The sequence below is a fragment of the Monodon monoceros genome, unplaced genomic scaffold, assembly GCF_005190385.1.
Source record: "Monodon monoceros isolate NGI ecotype Baffin Bay Population unplaced genomic scaffold, NGI_Narwhal_1 Super_Scaffold_20, whole genome shotgun sequence".
Classification (NCBI taxonomy): domain Eukaryota; kingdom Metazoa; phylum Chordata; class Mammalia; order Artiodactyla; family Monodontidae; genus Monodon; species Monodon monoceros.
The window spans coordinates 115,536,790-115,560,656 of NW_021703777.1; the positions used below are offsets into that span (position 1 = coordinate 115,536,790).

At 40.3% G+C, this 23,867-nt stretch overlaps 1 protein-coding gene across 1 annotated transcript in view; it reads right to left on the bottom strand.

Moving 5' to 3' along the window:
• Positions 1–23,867, bottom strand: part of PDE5A (phosphodiesterase 5A) — a 137,798-nt gene that overhangs the window by 21,700 nt on the left and 92,231 nt on the right. Inside the window, exons 12-14 of the mRNA XM_029234643.1 lie at positions 13,963–14,109; positions 9,112–9,237; positions 7,613–7,707 (exon numbers count right to left, since the gene is read on the bottom strand). Of these exons, the coding sequence (XP_029090476.1) occupies positions 7,613–7,707; positions 9,112–9,237; positions 13,963–14,109 (368 nt within the window). The remainder of the gene's footprint in view (positions 1–7,612; positions 7,708–9,111; positions 9,238–13,962; positions 14,110–23,867) is intronic.

Sequence of the window (23,867 nt, forward strand, 5' to 3'; positions counted from 1 at the left end):
TGAGTCAGAAAAAGTTCCCAACGTGGGATCCAGGTTATTTCAATGCAGGACATCCTGGCGGTGCTCTAAAATGAACTTGGGGAAAATGGTAAAGACCGTTTGGCTGAGTGAAGTGAGGGGAGGAATATTATAGTCAATTCATTATATGTAACAGAGTCACAAATCAAGTTCTAAAGCATGACAAGCAGAGCCCACCTATTTCTCATGACCCTTCACATGTGAACATAAAGCACCATTTGCACTCTTTGTTCTTTAAAAGGAAGACAGAAAGTTATAGCTCTTGAAAGTCTCTGTTTCTTGAATTAATAGGACAGGGGTTTATGAATTGTAAAGCACGATTCAAGTGTTAGATAATACAATTGATTTGTTATTCCTCTGTACTAGTACATGAATCATTATTTTACTTTGCACTTAATTTGCTGAAGACAGAGAACCTACCCAAGACAAGAAATGTAACACAGGAAAAAATGAGTTGGAGTGAGAGAAGCTTAAGGGAAAACAAAAACAGTAAAACGAAAATAAAGGTAAGAGAATGGGTGATCTCATCTACTAGTGTTTAACCCACCACGGATATTGCTGACTTCCAAACTGCCATGTTTTGTTGTTGTAACCTTTCCCAAGTGAACTCCTGCCTTGTCTTCTTTGTTCCTTCCGTATTTAGTGAGTTGTACCATGGGTCAGATACTGTGCTTATCACTGGACAGTGGGAAGGCAATGGATGGACTAAAATGAGCAGATTTGTAAGAAAAGATAAATTTGCTGGAACCAAGACCGGAGATGCATGGAGACTACGGGGATTTAGTTAGGAGACTAGTGGGAAACTAGTAACCCAGGTAAGAGACAGCCTGGGTTAGAGTGGTGGAATCCCAAATAAAAAGAGCTGCTTAGGAGGTAGATTAGTTAGGAGTTGGCAATGAATCCTGATGTTGGGAGCTAGTGGGGATGCGGGAGATGAAGGGGGAAAGTATGGAGGCTAAGCTTCTGCTTTGTCATTTCTGACATAGGAAAAAAGGGAGAAGATGATTAGAGATGGGGGATGAAGGAGGGGAAGGTGGACTAGTTGAGTGTTGGATCTATTAATTTTAAGGTGCCTGAGGTACAACCAAATGGGTATAACGGTCTGAACTCGGGTCTGGGCTGGAGAGAGAGATGTGGATCACATCAACATGCTTGGAAATCCAAGCCACAGGAGTGGATGAGGTGCTCCAGGGAGATGGCCCGGGATAAGAGAGGGCCTAGCATAAACAGAATCGATGATCTCCCTCCAAATCCTGCCTGTATTCTATAGTCTCTATTTTGGCAATAGCATTTTCTCATCACTCAGACCGGATAAGCTCAAGTCAACTTCAGTACAGCTACTGCCTTCCTCATTCCCTTCACTTAGAAAAGGAAAAGCTTCTAGAGTATCTGTTATTGTCGTTTATACGAGGAATCCAAGCACATCCAGTATTAGCTTAGTATCAGTTTTATTCTGCTAGGTGTTTATAAGTCTGTTACCCGTTAGCCTGTATTCCTTTTGAGTCTGTTATCATTAGGGAAAACGAATCTACCAGTCACTATTTACTGAGAGCCTATGCCATGTCCAGCACTGTGCTAAGTAGTCTACATTTAATTTTTACAATAGTCCTCTGTAGGACACTTCAGCTCACCACATCAGAATCTTCGGTCCCACCTCATACTGCAGCCATTGATGTAGTGTCCAGCTTCACGCCTGCTCTAACAAACTGCACGAGGAGCCCGTCAGAAGGCGCCTGCCCTGGCCCGCCGAGAATACCTCTCACTTCTGCCCACAGGAGGGCTCTCTGCACTCACACTCACTCAGCCTGGAGCGTGTGGAGTTAAGGCCTCTGGAGGTCCCCTGTGACCAGTGGGGTATGGCAGCCTGTGGAGCTGCCCCTCCCCCTGCAGTCTCTGTCCTTTTGCGAACAGTTCTGGGTCTCATGTCGTAAGACTTCTCAAAAGTGCCTGGTGGGACTGAGCACCAGCTGCCTGCATGGGTGGACAGCTGGATACCTCGTCCTTCTCCTGGCTTTCCCTTCTCTGTTTCCCACTCCCAGGCCTGCATTCCTGCTCCCTGGGATCGCACGTGCTAATAAGCTATGTGCACGCCAGCTTTTGTCTCAGGCTGTGCCTCCTGGGTGACCCAGGCTGAGACCTCTAAAACTGGCATTTTAGCATTTGTTTTTTAGATGACCAAAGGTACAGAGAGATTATCTAACTTGTTCAAGGTCAACAGAAAAGGCAGAGCCGGGATTCACACGCATCCTTTTCACTGCATCACACTGGCTTGTGACCCACAGTGCTCTGCACACAGTATCCACTCACCAACCCAGTTAGAAGCTGGACTAGAAATGCGATTAGGTGGATATAACACAGACATGTTTAAAACTTCTAACGCACATTACATTTTTAGACGGTGCAGAAAGGACGGTTTCACATTAGAGAAAATTCTTGGCTTGTGAGATAGATGAATGCAAATTATGTGTTTGCCTTTACTTCTAAAAATATGGATTTATGATGAATCAATGAAAGGGTGACAAATTCCCCAAATTTCCCATTTACAAAGATATTCATGGAAACCAATGCATTCTATATCCTGCTACTTTTTACTCTTTCAAACACAAGGCTTCGTTGCCTCTTTATTTGAGGGTGTGTCACAAGGACCCATTAAACCACTCCTGCTGCTGGGTTATTCCCACACGTCAGTGAGCAGTCATGGGCTAGCACGCCCTCCCTGCATCTCCTCTTGTCCTGCAATTGTTGGTCCATCTCTGAGAGTGGCATAAGGATGCCAATGCAGAAATCAAACCAATGTCTCAGGAGTACAGAATCTTAGAAATCAATAGAAAATGAAAGTTCTGTGAGAAAAACACAGCCACCCCAGCACAGTACTCCTTTTCACTGATTCTGACAACGGTCCTTAATCTGGCTTCTCATCCACATATATTGCTCTGGGCTCAAATCTCTTAGCTACACTTTGTGACCCATGTCAACCCATTTAATTCTTTTTTTTTTTGGTAATGTATTTATTTTTAAATTTGGCATTAAAAAATTTTTTTAAAATTTTTTGGCTGCATTGGGTCTTTGTTGCTGCACACGGGCTTTTCTCTAGTTGCAGTGAGTGGGGGGCTACTCTTTGTTGCTTCTCATTGCAGTGGCTTCTCGTTGCAGAGCACGGGCTTTAGGTGCACGGACTTCAGCAGTTGCAGCATGTGGGCTCAGTAGTTGTGGCTTAGTTGCTCCGCGGCATGTGGGATCTTCCTGGACCAGGGATCGAACCCATGTCCCCTGCATTGGCAGGCGGATTCCCAACCACTGCGCCACCAGGGAAGTCCCAACCCATTTAATTCTTAACTTCACAATTTCTATGCAAATCATCACTATTGCCTTCTATGAGTCAGGGGTTATTTTATGTTCCTATTTTCTGTGATCACAGATATTCAAGTTGATGATTCATTTGACCTTGTGACTCCAGTTCTTGGACCTTCTTGACTCTGCTGATTGCCCTTTTTTCACATCAACAATAGACAGTCCCTTCTTTGTTCCACAGCTCCTAGCTGCTACCAGGCATAGTCTCTTTGCCACTCCCTGTCCCTCCCTGGGGAAAAAAAAGCAAGATCTTCAACTCCCATCTGTCCTTAACAGTATCCCCCTGTGAAAATAGCTAAAACGTGTTGAGCATGTAGTCTGTGCCAGGTACTGTTCCAAGCACTTTACATCTACTTATACTCCTTAATCCTTATAAGAAACCCTGTGAGACAGGCACTGTCATTATTCTACTATACAGAGAAGGAAACATAGAGAGGGAGTTTAAATGACTTGCCCAAGGTCACAAGGTGAGAGGAGTCAGGATTCGAATTTGCACCATAACCATCACAGCTCCTGCATGGTCGTCTAAGGACCAAATGAGCTCATGTACATAAGTGCTAGAAGGAGTTCCAAATGCCATGGGATAAGACCTATATTAAGTGTTAGCTTCTATTATTATTATTACTATTATTATTAGCGACTAACTGAACTTGCACTTTATTCATATTCAGATCTCTAGTCTCTCAAGCCCTCCGACCTTACCAAGGATGATCTCACTGGCTAAAATAGACTCTCCTCAGTGTGAACTTCACAAATTGTGATTCCTGTGCTGTCTTTACTGCTCTTTTAAGCCTCTAAGAGCGTGCTGACCCTGTTACCACCGTGCCTTTTCACGACCTTAGCTCACTCCTGTTCCTCTGTCACAGAGCAGAGAGGACCATGGTACAGGACAAGTTCTTCCAGGACAACTATACATGATCTGATTGTCGGTACCAGGAAATTTTTTATTGATTTTGCTGAATCTCTAATCTTGAAAAAAACATTCATTTGGTCATTTTACCTCTTCTAACCTCCATACTATGTATTACTTTCTCCTCATTGCCAAAAATCCTTTCCCCTCCATCCTCCCTCCCAAAGGACACCACACATGCATACACACTTCTCAGTTCTTCATTGTTGTCAATGGCACCATCATTGTTAATTTCTTGGACCCAGAGTCATGATTTTACCCCTTCATTCCTGCATATAACTAGCTGTTCAATATTTAAACAATTTTCTCCTTCAGTCTCTTCCTTTCTCTAGCTAATATGTGATGTTCACATACACCTGGCTTCCCCTACCTAACAGCTTTCTGGCTGGAACTCTGTGGTTCTAATTATTACCCATTTACCTTGTACCTTACTTACAGACTTTTCTTCCTAAACAATGTCTTCATTACCCACTGCAGCAATGGCTCCTTGTCTTTTCACTACACCGAATATAAAATGCACGGCTTGGTTTTCCAGCTCTCCCTCGGAAGGGTCTTCTAACTTCCACTTGTTCATCCTCTTACTTTCCATCCCTAGTCAGTGAGCCTTCTGACCAGTCAGACTAGCCATCATGTCTGTTCCATGAATATGCCCACTTCATGGTGTTCCTGGAGTACCTTCATGCTCTCCCCCTCCAAATCCTACACACTTCAGAGATCCGGCTGCAGTCTCACCTCCTCCATTAACAGTAAGGATGGGCTACACTGATCATCGTCAGTCTCCTCTACTGACCACTTATAGCCCACGTTATCAAACAACACAGGACTTACTAGATACTTTCTGGCATTAATCACCATTGTTTCATGAAACTGTGCAAATTCCTTGATAACAGAAGCCGAATTTTATACTTTTATAGCTCTCTTTCTGCCTAGCAAAGTACCAAGCCCCAGTAACTGCACATTATCTCTTTGCCTAAAATGTAGGATTTCACTATATTTATAAAACACCAATCCTGAATCTAACCAAATAAATGCATCTACAAGAGTCCTCTTATATTGACGGCAGGCCTAACGTGGGGAAATTTCTCTACATAAGCAGATGTCTGCACTTCAGCCATTTTGTTCCTATGACTGCCTATTTTTAAAAGAATAATTCAATAACTATCTGGAATCACTCTTGCCTCCATCCACCCATGTGGGAGAAGAAAGCACAAGAAGTGAACTCTTCTCTCAAATATTTCACTGGCGTACTTGAAGCGCTCTTCATAATGGCAATCTTCCTAAGCCAAGAAGGAATCAAAGAATCAGATAATGAATCAAAACACAGTTTCCTAAACAAGGAATATCTTACTTCAATTTAATTTTCTGAAAAGATGTTCAACAAGCACAAATGACAGAGTTCAGTTTCTAACTTTGCTACCATATGAGGGCTTTTTTGTCTTTTTGATATATTACTTTTATTTTTGTGTCTTACTGTTTTGGTCTTCTTTATAGAGTGTTTGAATATCTGATGAGGTCTGGACACAGTACACCTTTTTAGAAGTTAGTTCTTTATATGGAAATGTTTCTGATACTCTTAGTCTCCAAAGAGTCCCCTGGTTAAGAAAATCTTACTGGAGGTATCACTCGTTTACCACTAGGGAAAGAAAAAAAAAAGAAACATCCCTGGGAAATTCTTGGTTTCCTTTACTCAAACCACAAGGATGTAGGAAGAAATAAATATCTCTGAAACTCCTTTAATTTTTTTAAAAGTTATTATTACTTAGTGTAAGTCTGCTCTGCGGTGTATGTGAAAGCAAGATTGTGTGGTCTGACTTTTTCCCAGGACTTTTTTTTTTTTCAAAGAGAGGATGACGTTTCTCCAGATGTTTTTCCGGGTAATTATTTTTAAATAAACAAAGGAAAAAATAGCTTAGTGGTTTTTTTCACTCCAAAGCAGGGCAGTATGGCAATCCATACACTAATAATCCATATCCTAATGATATGATGTTCAGTGCTGAGGCAGGAAGAGAAGGCAGCACCGCTGGCTCTTATCCTTAGGCAGTGCTTGACTCTGCGCTGTAAATCTTTTCACGTCGTTGTTTCCTTCCATAATTACTCCTGTGTCGATGTGAGGCTCAGGACCACAATCACATGACAAAGCACAGGGTACAAAGGACATGTCACCCAGTCAGTTCTCCAAAACATTAGACTTTAAAGAGGAGACAGCAAGCCTCTGATAGTCAGGCAAGAGCTTGCTATCTTTTTCCATCAAAGGTCAGCAGAGGACACGGTTGCTACATCGCTACAATTCTTTTTACATGAAGTTTTCCGTTTACTGTATTTAGATAAAGGGAATGTGATTAGAGAGCTTTCTGAAATTCCCTCAAGATATCAGACATGTGGAATTTCCTAGAGAGATCTATGCATTAGTTGAATCACTTGCATACCTTAAAAATGCTCTGTAGTAAGAGATTTCACCATTAAAACGTATGCCTTTCAACTAACTTGCTTCAAGAAAATAAAAATGTCACAGTGGCTCAAAAATCTGATGAAAAGTGATATCACCTTTATTATCTCATTTGTCATTGCAAATGTTACTTAAGCGTGGTTCAGAAGGGAGCCTGAAAAGCTTGTCTGAAGAGTTAGTATCTTACTCACAAAATCAGCCAAAATGCAGGCTTCTGCTCCTAAGATTTATTTAACACTTAGATATGTACCAGGCATTGTACCTGGTAGTGATGTGTGTTATGTCTTAAAACTTACATGAACCCTATGAGGTAGGAATGCTGTTATCTCGATTTCACAAGCCAGGAAATGGAGGTGTAGAGAGAGGAGTGTCCTGCCCATGGTCACACAGGAACTCTGTGGCAGAGGTAGGATTTGAATCCAAGTCTGACCCCAGAGCCCAAAGTCTGCAACACTGTGTTCCACTGCCTTCGCTAAGACCAAAGCCTCTTTCTAGGCAGCATTTACTAAGTACTTAGGATAGAGCTAAGCACTTTTTAACTATTATCTTTTATTCCAGGGTGAAATTCTACCTTTTCTGATCTACTCTTAACAGTTTTCCAATGAAGCTCCTAAGCTGGGTGTATATAAACAAAAGCAAAACGCTTGGTAATTATCTAATGAAATAAGATTCTCAACATAAATAGTTCTTGAACTTCAGGCCAGAGATGTTACCAACACAATATTGGACTTGCATTATTTTTTCCATTTCCCTTAAATAAAACCAGAGTATGTTATGGGACCTTGACCAACTGAAATTTTGTACCATCAAATTATGCTGTGGCTTTTACTTTTAAAACTACAATTTAAAAGAAACAATCTCTCCTGTTGCTGGGGTGAACGCCTTACCGCTGTATGTAAGAGTTATTCACACCGCGGTGATCCAAATCGTGGCTTAAGGCAGCAATCAGCAGTGCGAGTATCTCCAGGTCAGTCAGCCTGTTCTGCAGGACCGAAGAGCAGAAGAAAGAGAAAGAACAATTTGGTAAAGCGCATTATACCACGTCTTTCCACCAGTCACGTGGTTTTCTCCTTAGTGCTTTACATATGTGCTTTCTAGTCACATAGGACTCACGCTAGAATCCTATTCTGCAGGCTATCAGTCGTACTTGGTTTTCAGAATGGGACTATCATTATCAACAGAAAAAGTTCAAATGCCTCAAATAATCAATAACCTGTCCACCTATAGTCTATATATATTTTTTAAAGAAGATGTTGGGGGTAGGAGTTTATCAATTAATTAACTTATTTTTGCTGTGTTGGGTCTTCGTTTTCTGTGCGAGGGCTTTCTCTAGTTGTGGCAAGCGGGGTCCACTCTCTTCATCGCGGTGCGCAGGCCTCTCACTATCGCGGCCTCTCGTTGCGGAGCACAGGCTCCAGACGCGCAGGCTCAGTAATAGTGGCTCACGGGCCTAGTTGCTCCGCGGCATGTGGGATCTTCCCAGACCAGGGCTCGAACCTGTGTCCCCTGCATTGGCAGGCAGATTCTCAACCACTGCGCCACCAGGGAAGCCCCACCCTATTTCTTATAAATGTTTGCTATGGCAGGAAAGTACTACTATGGTATCTGATATGGCTTCTTGGACAACAATCACTTTTTTTAGCTCTAGCCAGCTAAAATGTGCACTCTATGAAAGTAGAGACAGAGAATAACATTTTTAGAATTTATTAAATAAAAAAGAGCATGGAAGCTCTGAATTAAAAACAGTTTTATGATGTATGCCTGGAATCACTGACAGAATAACTTGTCGATTCCCATTGAAGTTAGAATCTAAAGACAGAGATATGAAAAATTTGGCCCAGAAAAGAACGAATTACTTGAACGTTTTCTGCACTGATCTTCCTGTAAACAGTCTCTGGTCAATGTATATGAAACCAAAACCTTCTCCATGAAATAGTACTTATAAAATTAACAGAGGGCTCCAGAGAAAATGTGACAGAGAACCCTGGACTCATCTATGGAGCCAAGTTCAGGACCTGAGTGGTTTTTGAGGAATTCTACTATGGAGCAGGTTGAATGTGAACATGAGAAATTTGATACTTTTCTTATATTGTAGTTTTCTTCTGAAGGAAGCATTTATTTGCCCAAAGGCTATGAAGTTTAACATGAAGCTATTTTAAAGATTTTAAAAAATAGGCCATATATATTATATATGAAAGAAAATTAGAAATTATTTTGCCATACCAGTCTTCCTTAATTAACAAAATGTAATTTACTTTGTAAGTGGCATTAAATATTATTCTCAATCGTCATTAGTGCACATTAAAAAAACACTTGAAAGAATATGCTGTATTCTTGCAGCAAAGCAACAAAATGTCTTAAATATATAAATGGCTCTAAGAAGTACCTGAATTTTGCCTGCTTTTAATGCGGCAAACATGCACTGAGCCGTATTAAAGGCATGTCTCCAATTATGATAGGCAACATTCTTCCGATAGTTCTTCTTAACACTTAAAATCCACCTGCAAAGAACCTTTAGGAAATAAAGCGTAAGTAGTAAAAATAACTGCTGACGTTTATCACACATTTATTAATCTTCACGCAATGTACAAAGCATTTACATCTAACTCCCGGGACTCTGAGGGAGGCACTACCATTTTGATTATTGTACAGATGAGGAAAGTGACATTTAGAGACTTGCCCAAGGTCACAGTGCTTGTAAAGGGTGGGCCCAAAAGTCAAACCTCAGCAGTTTGACTTCAGAGCCTACCATGCAAACCACCATGCTAACTAAATTAGATGTGAAATGCAAGGCAGCTGGAAGAAAGGTACTTTTGTCATGGGTAGGGCACAGACTAGCTTTTTAAAAGATATTATGTCCATGTGTCATCAATTAGGAGAGTCCAAGGAGGCAGTCACACGTGCATGAATTCACTCTCAGGGAGCCATGCAAGCAGCCAGTCTCCAGTTCTTCTCATGCTCCCATTCTGTATGTCTGCAAAGGTAATTGTGCGAGGCTCTGGGGATGGCTTGGCGGCAAGGCACACAGCACATGTCCAAGGACAAACTGGAGCTCCAAGTCCCAATCTTTGTCCCTTTTAAACTATGCTTAAATATTCAGGCAGAGTTACTGCTTGGTTACCAAGAAGTAATTAACAAAAAATAATATATGCAACATAAAGCCCTGGGTGTGTGTGTGTGTGTGTGTGTGTGTGTGTGTGTGTGTGTGTGTGTGTTATACACATATTTTAAAAGATGGGGAAAAAAAGGATAGATTTCAGAAAAATCTCACAAGCTGGGTTTAATTCAACTCCGAAGTGGTGTAGTCAGTACAATCCCCAGGGACTCATGGGCTGTAAGCTTGATAATTTTGTGTTTGTGTTAGCATCAGAGTCTGCCTCTCTTCAATACTGCATGATTTACTATACTTTTGGGGATCTCTAAAAATAAATATGTGCTTCTCCCTACGTGTATCACTGGAGATATTTCAAACACAAAGGGCATTGCCCTGGGGAATAGAGAAAGTACCAGGGAAACGAATGTTGCTTTAACAGTATTCAACACAGTTTGATTGGCTGCAAAAGTAGGCCAAAAACAAGGTTTCTTCTTTGTTGGTAGAAATTGTTTATAGAGGATTTGGCAGAAAAATCAATGCTTTCATATCCTCCCTTTTCTTTTCAGGTCTCTTTGTTCCTGTTCTATGACGCAGTTCACAGGGAATTCTGATAAAAAGAACCCAAATGTCCCCTAGCTCTTTCACCCCCGAGTAACCATATTTCCCAGAGGATTTCCGTACGCCTAAGGTTGACATGCTAACCTGAAGTACACTGCAGCATGACCATTTCTCAACAAAGTCGACCCCGAAGATGATAGATTTATCTTATTAGGAGAATTTTAAGTAAGAGCAATTAATTTTCTTTGATATGCTTAGAAAGTGAAGTGTCATGGAAAATTACTGGTGACTAATTAAAGAGTCAAGGAAAATAAGCAGGAAAACCCAGAAATTTAACCTATGGACATATCTCTTTACTAATCATAAATCTGTAGATATAATTAAATAGGCACTTATGCATATAATGTGAAATAATGACCAGAATGACTTTATGAAACCTAATTCCTGATGGACTACTCTATTCTGCTTCTTTTTATTATCTGGCCGCACTGCGCGGCTTGTGGGATCTTAGTTCCCCGAACAGGGATTAAACCCGGGCCATGGCAGTGAAAGCGCTGAGTCCTAACCACTGGACCGCCAGGGAACTCCCTATACTGCTTCTATGGAAATGGGCCTATTGAACTAGGTAACCCAATGGATACCCAACTGTATCTATTAGTAACTAGATTCAAGTACAGTTTTGGATTCTGTTATCAAATGTTCTTAACAGCGTTTAGGAAAATTATGGTCAGATCTGCTTAATGCTTGGTGGATATGCCTGGCGTGTTCAAATCTGTAGTACAATCTTTTGTACAGGACTACTGAGTAATTATGTGCAGTGTGGAAGACCCTAGGGAGCATGCTCAATACACTGAATCAGTCTCCAACATTACAAAGGCTTCCTAAGTCCTGCACGGCATCCTTAAGATGCTATGGGAGAAAGCGAAGAAAGAAAAAACACAGCTCAGCTCCTGCCTTCAAGAATTTCAATCAGTAGTGAGTGAAAGTAACAAAAGCGCACATATAAAGGAAATAAATTCACATAAAAATGAGAGCACAAATTTATAAACTGTCAATAGCATTCCAAGTGGCATGAAGTCAATCCTAGGGTTCTCCCAGAAATAGAGATTTTTAAGTCAGGCTCTGAGGAAAAGTATGTTATGGCACAACATACTTGGAGCAGACTTGGAAGTGGAGCCATCCTGTCCATTGAATGACACGTAAAAGACAGAAGGTCAAGGAAAACAAGTACAGCACACGCAGATTTGTTGGAGTAGAGTTGAAGAATCTGCTTCAGAGATCAGCAAGAATTATAGGAGAGTAACTCAAGATTTGGAAGCCAAGCAGAGACAGGAAGATCTGACATAACTTTCAGTAGGAAATATTCTTTGTCGGGGCACTTCATGGTGCTTAACGTCCTCTCTAGCAGTAACATTTTAATTTTATCATCCTAAAATTATATCTGAAATGTACAGTGACAATAATATCTCAAATAAACAAAAGAGAAGAGTCACTAAGGCAGGAAGGCCAACCAGAATAATAGCAATGTTCGTGTTGATGTTGGCCGGAATTAGAATAGTAGTTATTCAAACAGAAAAGGAGAGTGGATGAATGAGACATCGAGGAGAAATATCTGCCTAATGGATAAACATTCAAGGAAAGGTAAAAATAAAGACTGTAAAAGAAATTCTTAGTGACTATCTTCATACCCAACACTCAAATGCTATCTAAAAGCTTATGTTTTTAAGAAATAAGAAATAAATCAACTTATATAAGAATTTCATAAATAGGTACAAGGATCATATTCCTGTTCTGTCCAGGCCCTTTCAACAGAATCAGCACTAGTGTAAAGTATGGGCGATCTCAGGAATGGAAAGGGATTTGAGTCGCTATCTAGGTTTATAAGTCCCGTGACTAGCAAGAAGCAGAACTGAGATTTGCATTTAGAACTTCTGGCTCTAAATGAGGTCTTCATTCCATTAATAGAAAAGGCTTTTTAAAATGAGCACTATAACCTACAACAGAGAAATCTGATAGGGAAATATAACCATGGTCAAATTTGGTCTAAGGAAGGGATAACTGACATGTACTCTACACCTGTGTATTAATCGAAATATACAAGTGTGCACACATACACATGCATGCAAATAGACAATCTCACAAATGCATGTGTAATTCTCACAGGACTCCCATTGGGGAGGTCATACCACTATTCCCAATTAACAGATTACAAAACTGAGAATGTGAGAGATTAACTGCCCAAAGAAATTAGAGGTAATCACTAGTCGAGCTATGACTCAAAATCCATGAACTTTCTACTCCACCATGCTATGTCAATTTCTTCATTTGTAAAACAGGGACAATAATAACCAAAGAACCTTTCTTGAGAGCTTCTTAAAATAATTAAATGATATGATCTCTTAATCAACACGCTCTTATAGGAGTGAAGTATTACTAGAGAAGAGTCTACAGACAGTTGGTCTTTGTTTTCACCCAAGAGTAATATAAACCGGTTAAATTAAAGAAAGAACTAGATTCGGGCCCCCAGTAATACCAGAAATGACACTGTACTAACCTTAGCTATATTAGCCCTCAGTTTTCATGCCTCAGTGAGGCTTTGAGAGCAGGGACGAATCATCACTGAAATGTGTACCTAGCACAGTACAGGATACACTGCTTACTGTTAATAAATTTTCATTTTATGAATGAATGGATTGCTGGATAGTGGAGGCCTTCAAGGTATTTACATTTCCAGATAGGAAATCTGTACGAGGAGACTAGACATTCAACTGACCGGAAAAAAAGTAGTTTTAAAGGCAAATTACTGATTTTTTTTTTCGTATCGGCCTTTCTATTCTCCCTTATTCTTTGATGAGATACACGTAGCCATTATGAAACAGAATAGAATTCCCTGATATCTCCCAACTGGTATTAGAAGGTATTGATTTCAGTCTTGCTATTTTCTGAGAGGCGAATAAGGTAATCGATGGGGGTTAAAATCAGTTTTCATCTTCACTCCATATGGGTGACCCTGTTTGAACCAAGAGCTTGGCTTCACATCAACCTCTTCACTCCCTCATTTCCAAAGGAGTTCACTCTGTTTTGGTCCTTCTTTCTACTGTGTTATCGTAACCTCCACAATCAGATCACGTTACTTCCCTACTTAAAATTCCTCTGTGACTCACCATTGTTTTCAGGATAAAATCCAAATTCCTCTGAACAGTGTACAAGGTTCTACAGAATCTGCTTCTTGGTTGCTTTTCTCACCACTCTCACCCCCTCACCAGTGCTCCATGCCTCCAACCCCGCTCTCTGTCATCCTGCCTTTGCACATGCTGCTCTCACTGTTGAGAATATTCTCCCCTATTCTTCAACCTGGTGCTTGATACATGTGGGAACCCAATACATGTCTTTTTAATGGTTGATAACTTTTCTTTAAACACCCTGGGTATGCATTAGGTGACAGTATATGAATCTCTGAAACTTAAAAATCCTTATTCCATACTAGCATCCAAAACTAATTCTCTCCCTTACACACACACACACACACACACACACACACACACACACACACATGCTTTCCAGAGGACATCACTGCATTCCTACCTCATGTTTCATCTGGAAGTTCTGCACAAGGTTGAGGTCAGTGAACATCCGGATTGTGCACAGTGCCGTTTCCAGGTCAGATAGCTCAAAGTCACTGAAGCTGAAGTCGGTGATTTTAAGGGTCTGGGCAGATGGTACCATGGCAGCCTTAGGTAAGGGGAGAAGAAGAAAGTGAGATAAAGCTGTTAAAGCAGCAGTGATTCACAAAGTTTTCTTGCTTTGCTATGGGGAAATAGCACACTGTGTTTATTTTTTTTTCCTTTTAATGTCATATACTAGAAATCTTTTAATGTAGAAGTTACTCCTTTTTTTTTTTTTTTTAAACTGAGCCACATGTGGGTAACTAATATGGTTCCAGGTAGGCCAGGTGGAGGAGAGAGAGTAACTGTACCTAGAACAGTAGGCAGAACTAAGGACTCCAGTGATCCTGCCCCTTTATACCTCCTCAGTGTTATTCGTTCAACAGATACTTATTGAGTAATTATTGGCCCCGTCCCAGAGGATAAGTGGTGAGCAGGATAATGATAATGTTCTAAGCATTTTACATTTAATTCTCAAGACAACCTTATGAAATCGATACTCTAGCTCCATTTTTCAAGTACAGAAACGTGAGCATGGATGAACACTTCCTTAACCATGGTAGCACAGCCAGGTAATGACTGGAGCCTGGCTTCCAATGCAGACAGACTATGCTGCTCTCAGATTTGACACAATCTCTTATCTAGAGACCAACAGAACCTACTTTACCCAATCCTGACCACAAGAATCACCTAGGGTGCCTATTAAAAATAGAATTAGCGGTCTTCCCTGGTGGCGCAGTGGTTGAGAGTCCGCCTGCCGATGCAGGGGACACGGGTTCATGCCCCGGTCCGGGAGGATCCCACATGCTGCGGAGCGGCTGCGCCCGTGAGCCATGGCCGCTGAGCCTGCACGTCCGGAGCCTGTGCTCCGCAACGGGAGAGGCCACGACAGTGAGAGCCCCGCATACCGCAAAAAAAAAAAAAAAAAAAAAATAGAATTAGTGATTCTGATTCAGTAGGCCTGGGATGGGTTAAGAAACTGGTTTTTTGGAGGAGGATCTGTTTTTTAATTAACATCCTCAGTTTTGATTTGTTAGTCATTTAATTGTAGTAAAACACTTGCAATTTCTTCAAATACACCTTGCTCTTTTTTTGTTTTTTAAAATCAATGTTCCTTTTACCTCCTGCTTCTCCTACTTTCTTTAACTAAAGGACTTAAGACACAGTTCCCATCCAAAGAAGAGTTAAATGCCCTTCAGAGCTAAGCCCACCTTGGGAATACCTGTTTAATTACACGAAGTTCACTATAATGTAATTTCTTGTTTGTCTCCTAAGTACACTGCGACTGACAGGTGGGGCTGTACCTTACACATCTTTGTATCCATTGTGTCTACTGATGGATACAGTTTTGGTATTTGTTAATATGAATATTTATTAAATGAATGGAAGGGAAAAAATCTTATTCCCTTCACTTAATTTGAGTTTTAAGTTCTGGTTTTAAGGTCCCAAAACTTCTTAGGAGAGTGGAGCCCATTAACTTGAGTTAGAAAACTAGCAGACCTGGCAAATGCATTCCAATTTGTTTGGTTTGGTACTGAATATTTTTTAAAAACCACCGAATTTGTTATACTATTTAAAAATTGGGAGAGTTTTAACAATAAAACAGGATTTCTGGCGTCTCCTGGAAAATCCGGCCACGTTGAGCCCCAATTCCCATGAAGCAATGCTGACCACAGCCGAGGCCCCCCGGCTCCCTCATACTGAGCAAAGCTGTCAGGCTTCTCTCCTAGATTTCCTGCCGCGCCCCTGCCGGCATGAGAACTTGTAAGAACCCTACTCCTCCATCCCCTTGACTATTCACTCTGCCAGCACTGTAACTGCCTTAGCCAGATGTGGCTGAGATTGACGTGATGAAAAGAGGCTTTAACTTGGTGTGGGGCAGAGGGAAGAAAACCAGGTTCTTGCCAATGTTTTTTCCTTGATTCCCTCCAAACCCCTTAAATTTCTTCTGAGAATCTGGTATATCACTTCTCTGCCTTCCCTCCATCTTTTGTGACGTAAAAAGGTCAAAACTACTAAAACCTTATGGAGCAATCTAGAACTTTCCCTACCAGCCTGAGGGCGCGCGCACATTCTCTGCTCATCGGGACCCTCGTGTTTTACTGACATATACCAGACCTGACTAAACTTTAAAAGAATGTCACCCTTTTCATACTCCAAACCAAGACTCTTTTGCCCAAGCCCAAAATTCACGAGGAAATGCGCCTTCTGTTCAGTCAATTCGACAGGCTAATGCGTGGGCTGAACTAGGGGAAGAAAGGAGGGCTGAAAATGCACCGAGAAAGGGTAGCGCTGTTTACACCAGCCTCCAACATCAAGACGGAGCAGACAGCTTGAGGGGACCGGGGAAGTGTGGAGGTGGGAGTAGGCCCACCTTTTAACTCAGAGCAGATGACAGCTGCTTCCCTTAAACATTGCACAAGAGAACAGATGTTTGTTCCTTAGGGCATCATTATTCTTAGAGCAGGAAGTTTTCCCTCTTTCCTTCCACAAAGGATATTCTAAACACTACGGGATGAAGACGGCCAACATGGCTTGTGCCTCGCTCCATTGTACACTCTAACTCCCGACAGCTCTCTCCTGAGAGCAAAGACGCTTCTCTTCTGCTTGTTCAGCCACGTCACACCACGACTCAACCTTTCTAAGCTGACCTGGGGGGATGTGCAGACATTTTCCTTCAGAACCTTGTGGTCAGTGATACAGAGGTTCGGAATTCTTGGGATCGATTGCTAATAAGCCATGAGAAAGTCACACATCATTTAAAGCTCTCGTAAACTGCTTCTTTGACCATCACAAGAGAATTCAACTTTCTGTCTGCCCTGAAAGGGCTTGGGATAAAGGGGATTTTAAGTAAAACATATTGCCTGTCATTCTAACTTACCATTTTATAAAACGAAATAGTCTACATCTTACTAATAGCAGGAAAAAAATATGTGGTATTTTCTGGGAGAGGTTATGTATATACAATTCTGGATTTTTATAGCTTCCTTCACTGACCGTTTGATTTGTTAGAATTTGCAAAGTGAGACTTCTGACTTTATTTTTCTTTGGGGGATAATATAACTTATTGCATCATGACGCTGAAGACAAACAACATATTTTATAGATTCTGTAAAGCTATAAATGTGTATATGTATTATGGCTGACTAATCCAATCTGAACTTCTGGAACTACGATACCACCTAACACTGCACAATACTGCTTATTTCCCCACGTGAAAGCACAGCGCCTGTGAACTCTCAGGCAACAGCAGTTCGACACTTTAGTGCTTCATCTGAACATAGTTAAGCCTTTCTAGGGTCGGGAGTTCTAATTTGTGTGAAATTAACCAAATACGGAATATAAAGGATATACAAAGCTCCCTGGGTTAAAGATTCAACCTGGCAAACCGTTTGGTAGTACAAAGTCATTTTTCTTCTGAGTTCTTTAATTATATCTGCCACTCAAACTCATAAAGAAACTAGTTACCTCTCGTGACTCTTTAGAGGAAATTCTTCATTCAAGTTCCTTTTTTATGACTCTTTTTTTCTAAAGTCTTGATCCCTTTTCACCATTCTTGCAAAAATTAAACAAAACAAAACAAAACTCTGGAAGTGAAATTCACTAAGGGTGGAACTGGACATATCCTCGGGAGTAGGACTGGATTGGGTTAAAGGAAGCAGTATTCAGAGCTATAAAAATACTTTAACTGCTCAGTGATCTTTAATTAAAACCAGCTGTTCTGAGTACCATCTGACTGATGAGGATCTATATAATAAACTGATCACCAGCCGGCATTATCCTAGATCAGCTACCACATCTGCATTTGGCATTAGATAATGATCATAAAAAGAGAAACCTGAAAGCAAGGTGAAGCAAATGGTAAAGGAATGTTTGCTATTAAGGGTTCTAGTCCCGATGTCCCACTGACTTTGTCACCCTGAACAAGATGTTCAACCTCTGCCCATTTTCTCACCTGTAAAATGAGGGGGTTGTCTCTAAGTTTTAATTTATCTCTGTGTCCACAGGACTCCAGGATCTATAACTGCCTTCTCACTTTGGAATCCAAGGCCACCCTGTGAGTGGCATCTAAATCTTGCCAGTGACCTTCCTGTACAGGCCCAAGCTCCATCTCTGACTCTCTCACCATTTAAGGTAAATGGATGGTGCTCCTTAGCTGTTACGGTTATACTATGCTTTTCATGGGTACGTGGTAGCCTCTATACTTACTGCAATAATGCTCTAAATGAAAAATTGAGTTTTTGGAAATTGCCATCATTTGATTTTTTTATGCAAGGTGGGGAGAGGTGTCTATGTTTTTGCCATTTGTTTTCAAGGTTAATTAATGCTGTCTCTTTCACTTCCGGGTCTCTGTGGTAGATACTGTAGCAAGATTCCATTAACATAACATCTATTTCAACCTTTTCCTAGTGAGCCTTCATTTTCTGAAGAGTTAAGAAAGCTCAAAAATATATTTCCCTGACTCCCTTTCAGCTAGGGTTCCAGATGAAATTTGGTTTCTTCAATGAGGTATACTTGAATTTCAAACTAACACAGTGCCTACCACATGAGGAACCCGTTTTTCTAAAATGTGGTTCCACTGGGTGTTATGCAGCTGTGGAGACTTCAGTTCTGGCAGCAGCTTTCTCACTCCCAAAATATGCTGCGATGGTTGATTCTTGAAGGAGATGGCCTAGTGGCTTTCTGATTCTGGCTTACATGAAAGTTTCCAAAGTGAGCCAGATCTCGAAACGCACGCACAATCTTATCCTGTGGGCTGCTGAATGACGGTGTAGGATGAAATCACCGACTTGCCGTATCTCTTATGTGAACGTTAGAGCATTGATCAGGAGCAAGTGGGGCACCAAGAATGGAACCGAGACATTTAAGAAGATGTGGATAACTACACATATCCCAAACCATTCACTCTAGAATATGTGTCTATAGTATATAATTTCATGATGCCTATACTTTACAGTCATAGCTTTTTTTCTGATAATTATATAATATTATATAATTAAGTTATACATATAGTCCTTCACTATTCTTTAAGTTCCAAGAGGACAGAGATTGATTACTTATTGTTATATTTGGAACACCTAATATAATACCCACATAAAATAGGGGATAAATGTGAAAGTATAAATGAAAGACTTTTTGTGATCACCCAGCACCTAATCAGTTCTTCATAATATTTACTTTAATTTGGCAAAGAGCTATAACACAAACATTAGTAATGAACCATGCTGAGTGAGACACAACGGATAAATTATAGACTATGCCTTCTTCTCTTACAGTTCAATTATTCACTTTATTTACTTTTGAAAATTTTTTTATAGTTGAATTCCCTCTTTCATCTGCACCATGAATACTTCGCTACTGTAATTTTAAAAACTCAGCTTCAGCTTGTTTTAAGTGTCATTGGATTTTGATTGATTCACTTGCAAGAACACTGGAAACTCAGGATGGGAAAGCAATGACCAAAAGTTTTCTACTTTTTAGCAGCTCTGGGTAGGATGTTACTTAAAATGGTCAACTCTAGATAACTCCCCTCAAGTAGAGAATTGGTTACACTTCACAAACAACAGGTTTACATTTATTTTAGAACACATGGTGCTTTTTTCTTCCTACCTGTTTTCCACCCACCTGTTGTTCTTTTTTGGCTAATTCAAAAATGAGTGCATACTTTTGTATGGTTGTTAGCATAACTGACACCATCTTGGGCCCATACAGTTCCTCCTGTCCTTCCACTGACCCTCCCCAGGACTGTACTATATGGTAAATCATTTCTGCGTCATCAAGGGCTTTGTAGTTAATAGATATTTTTAACAATCATTAGGTCCAGGTGGCCTCTATCCTCTGTTAGCTCCAAACAATGATGAAGATGTTCACTGACGAATTCCCGGCGCCCCTGAGACTAGCTACCCATTCATAAATCTTGACTTAGGAATGCACTCCCTGTTTCCAAGCACATACCCACATACCCGTATACCCTAGATTAACCATAAATGGTTATGGTGGTGTGGCCCCTTGGTGGGGTGGAGTGCAGCTGTGAATGCTTCCAAATTGTTGTCCATCCGATCCTACCCTGTAAGTTACACTACGATGAACTGATCCATTGATTGTATGGAGCTGCCTGCCTTGTTTTTCAGTCTCAAGATACCTTCTCAGTTTGGTGGGCACTTTTCATTCCCTCCATCCCCCAACAACTTTCTTGATGGTGCATAATTAGAATGGCTTGGAAAAGGCTTGGAACATGACGGAGAAGATGAAGGCCTCAATGTTGCTCCTACTACATTAGGAGAACTGCTTTTCCTCCCACTATCACCACTACTAACAATAACTGACACATAATAGGCGGGGGAGGCATATGTACCAGGAACTCTGGTCACTACAACTCTCTGAGGTAAGTTCTTTCATTATTCTCTTTTTGCAAATGAAGAAACTGAGGCTCAGAGAAGTCACAGATTTACCCGAGATCACGGAGCTGGAATCTGAACCTAGACATCTCTCTAGATTCACGTTCTTAACCATCATGCTATATTCATGAAAATGAAAGCTCTATGACCAGTTAGCCACTGTTTTATTCATTTCAACAACTATTAAATTATTTCTAGCTTCATAATCACTTTAAGAAAAAAGAAAGCGTAATCTTGTTGAATGCATTGAAGGATCGTGAATTGTGTTATTTCATGCTAGATTGTAGGCTTCCTAAAAGTCTGAATTTTCCAGAATCATTCACTCAGTTACTCAACAAAACATGTAAACCAGGTTCCTGTTAAGCAATCACTAAATAGTAGCTATTATTATTATGACTCAAGAACTAACAGTCTGATGGAGAAGACAGACACACAAAAAATTGAAATATATCGTTTAAGTGCAACAACACAAGGATGCTAATAAGTTTGCGTAAGTGATCCCTAACAACACAATGACAGAGAATGTAAGTACACATTTAACTACCTTTTTTAGTCACTTGTAATAGTTAATTTTATGTCGCAACTTGACTGGCCACAGGGTGCCCAAATGAAACATGATTTCTGGGTGTGTCTGTGAGGGTGTTCCTGGATAAGACGAGCATTGGAATCTATGGACTCAGTAAAGGAAATTGTACTCCCCAACGTGCGAGGGCATCATCCAATCCACTGAGGGCCCGACAGAACAAAAGGTGGAAGAAGGAGGAACGTGCCCCTTCTTGCTTCCTCCAAGCCCACTGGAATGGGGGTATCTCCTATCTTCTCAGGCACTGGGCCTGGGATTTCAACAATCAGCTCCCCTGCTCTCAGGCCTTTAGACTCAACTCAATGACACCGCTGGTCTTCCTGGGTCTCCAGTCTGCAGACAGCAGACTGTGGACTTCTCAGCCCGCACAAGCATGTGAGCCAACTCCTCAGAATCTCTCTCTCTCTCATTTACGCATATATAAAATCTCCTTCTGTTTCTTTTTCTCTGGAGAATCCTGACTAGTAAGGTCACCTACTTTTCTAAAGTCAAAGAGAATTGTTCCTGAGCTTTATCAGTACCTTACTTAAGACAAATGACAGCCCTTCTTTTATTCAACTATTTCTTATTATGAAATAAGTCCATTTACACAACAAAAAGGGACACACTGGGGTCCCTTTTACACAAGCGTGGAAATGAAACTTTATAGGAAATAATACGTTTATAAAATGTATAGTCTCCTTGAAGCCCATAAATCACATGTTCATGGAAAATAATACTCTTGGGTATGGTAAATATAAGGGTCATTTAAAAATTATTGAGTTTCATATTTTTGGCGGATGTCTCATGAAAAAGGTTTATATATTTAGCCTGTGGCAAAGTCTCTGGTAACCTTGGAGGAAAATAAAGACATGTGGCTACACAATTTGCTCAACTGTATAATCTTTACACAAAAAAGGTCACACTGCAATCAAAGGCATTCTGCCTGCCTGAGGTCTGAAGTATCAAATCTCAAGAGCTAAAATAGAAATTACAGAAACAACTCCTAATTGTCAACTCTTAAGAAAGGCCCTTATTCAGAAAGTTATTTATTAAATTCAGTCTGAAAGAAAGGCAGCCACTGAACTTGGTCTTCCATAAAATGTCAAATTCTTCCAATTAGCTTCAGTGTTTTATGAAGGCATTTTGTTACATTACTCCTTGATGTTTATTCGATACAGATGTTAAGAGGGAAGGAGATTTTCCTCAAGGATCCATTCTTTAAGGAAATTATTTTCAGGAATAAAATTAATGTAGGTATTTGATGAGTTTATTGGTAGCCACAAGGAGAGATGCTCAGTCAGGTATTTTAAGTTCTCCTTATCAGTCCCCATCACTAGCCTGCCTCTTGGGGCACTCTTTTATGCAGAGCAGTTTGGGTCTGGGTCTCTTTACAGAAGGCTAATGTCTCTCTTCCCCATGTTTAACATGCACAGAAAATGTGTTTTCAAAAAAAAACCCCACACAATTAGTTTACAAGGCTGTTAGAATATATCTTTCTCTAAAAAGGAATTGGATCCAAATATGAATGAGAAAGAAACCTACTAATACAAAGAGAGGTGAATATTCCAACTCAGCATGTGGAACCAAATCTTAAAGAGAATAAAGAAGTGAATAAGCCCTAGCAGGACTAGATTAGCATATTTTCTTCAATAACTATATTAACATATTTTATTATTTTTCCTTCTTTCTAACATTATATAAATGGATTCCTTTAAATCTCAGTAGGGAAGAGGCACAGACTATAAAAACAACTTGAATAATGAGCATAAGGTTTTTCAAAACCATGTAATGAAGGCACATAATAATGTCAAGATTCCAATAAAATACATATATGCTTATAAGTAAAACTTCAGAGAAAATGTGTGACCACCATACTTTGGAGCTAAGACTACCACTGGAAGTAATCCACTAGTAAAATCAAAGCAAAATAGGTAAGATTTGCTTGTCAAATGAAAGTAGGAAGAACCAAACAATCTATTAAATCTTGCAACGTGGAAAAGATATATTCATGTTATAGATGTCTATAAAAATGAATGCATCAACTGACAGTGTACAGGAAGTCCAAAGGACCCAAATTGTTCCAGAGTATTTCTAGCACTTTTTAAGGAAGAAGATGCCTTACTGGATGCCTTGTTGGCTACAGTTCAGTGACACTAGTTATCTAGATCATAGGGTCAACTCTTCTTTATTATTATCTGCTCAAAATTTTCCATTTATAATTTGACTATCCATAGAGATTTTCCCCCAAAGTGAAGGAATGTGATGATCATCTTGACATAAGGAAGTGGCTCTATACTCTAACGCTGCCTTAGGCAATAGAGATTTGGGTCAGGTATCTGGCTCTGCCCCTTTCTGCTGTTACCTGCAGCATTCACACACATGCCTGATCAAGAGGGTTCACTTGAAGTTTCTGGCTCTGAAAGGTTAAGGTCAAGATGAGGTATAAATTCTGTCCTAGGAAATCCTGCCTAAGTGGCCAGCTTTTCCCTCTCTCTCTATTTTGATACAGAAGACCTTTCAGGATCACAACAGGGTCTCAGTTTGCTTTGAGATACATTACGTGTGATTAAAGAAACTGCTATAAAGCAGAAGCTGTAGGGATTGGAACTGAATCAGCACTGACTCCATGACAAAACTGAGAAGTTTATTTTAAAAAACTAAACTCTAAAACGTATTTATTTACTGTTCTTCTAGCAAGAGAAGGCAGAAAAGGCAATCAATCAATCAAATATTCAGTTACTTGTAATACATAAACATTTATTTCATTCTGATATCTTAACTAACAACTTTCTAATAACCATAACCAGGCCAGCTGGGGTCCTTTTATTTTTAGCTCAGTAACTTGTAAGGATCATTAAAAGG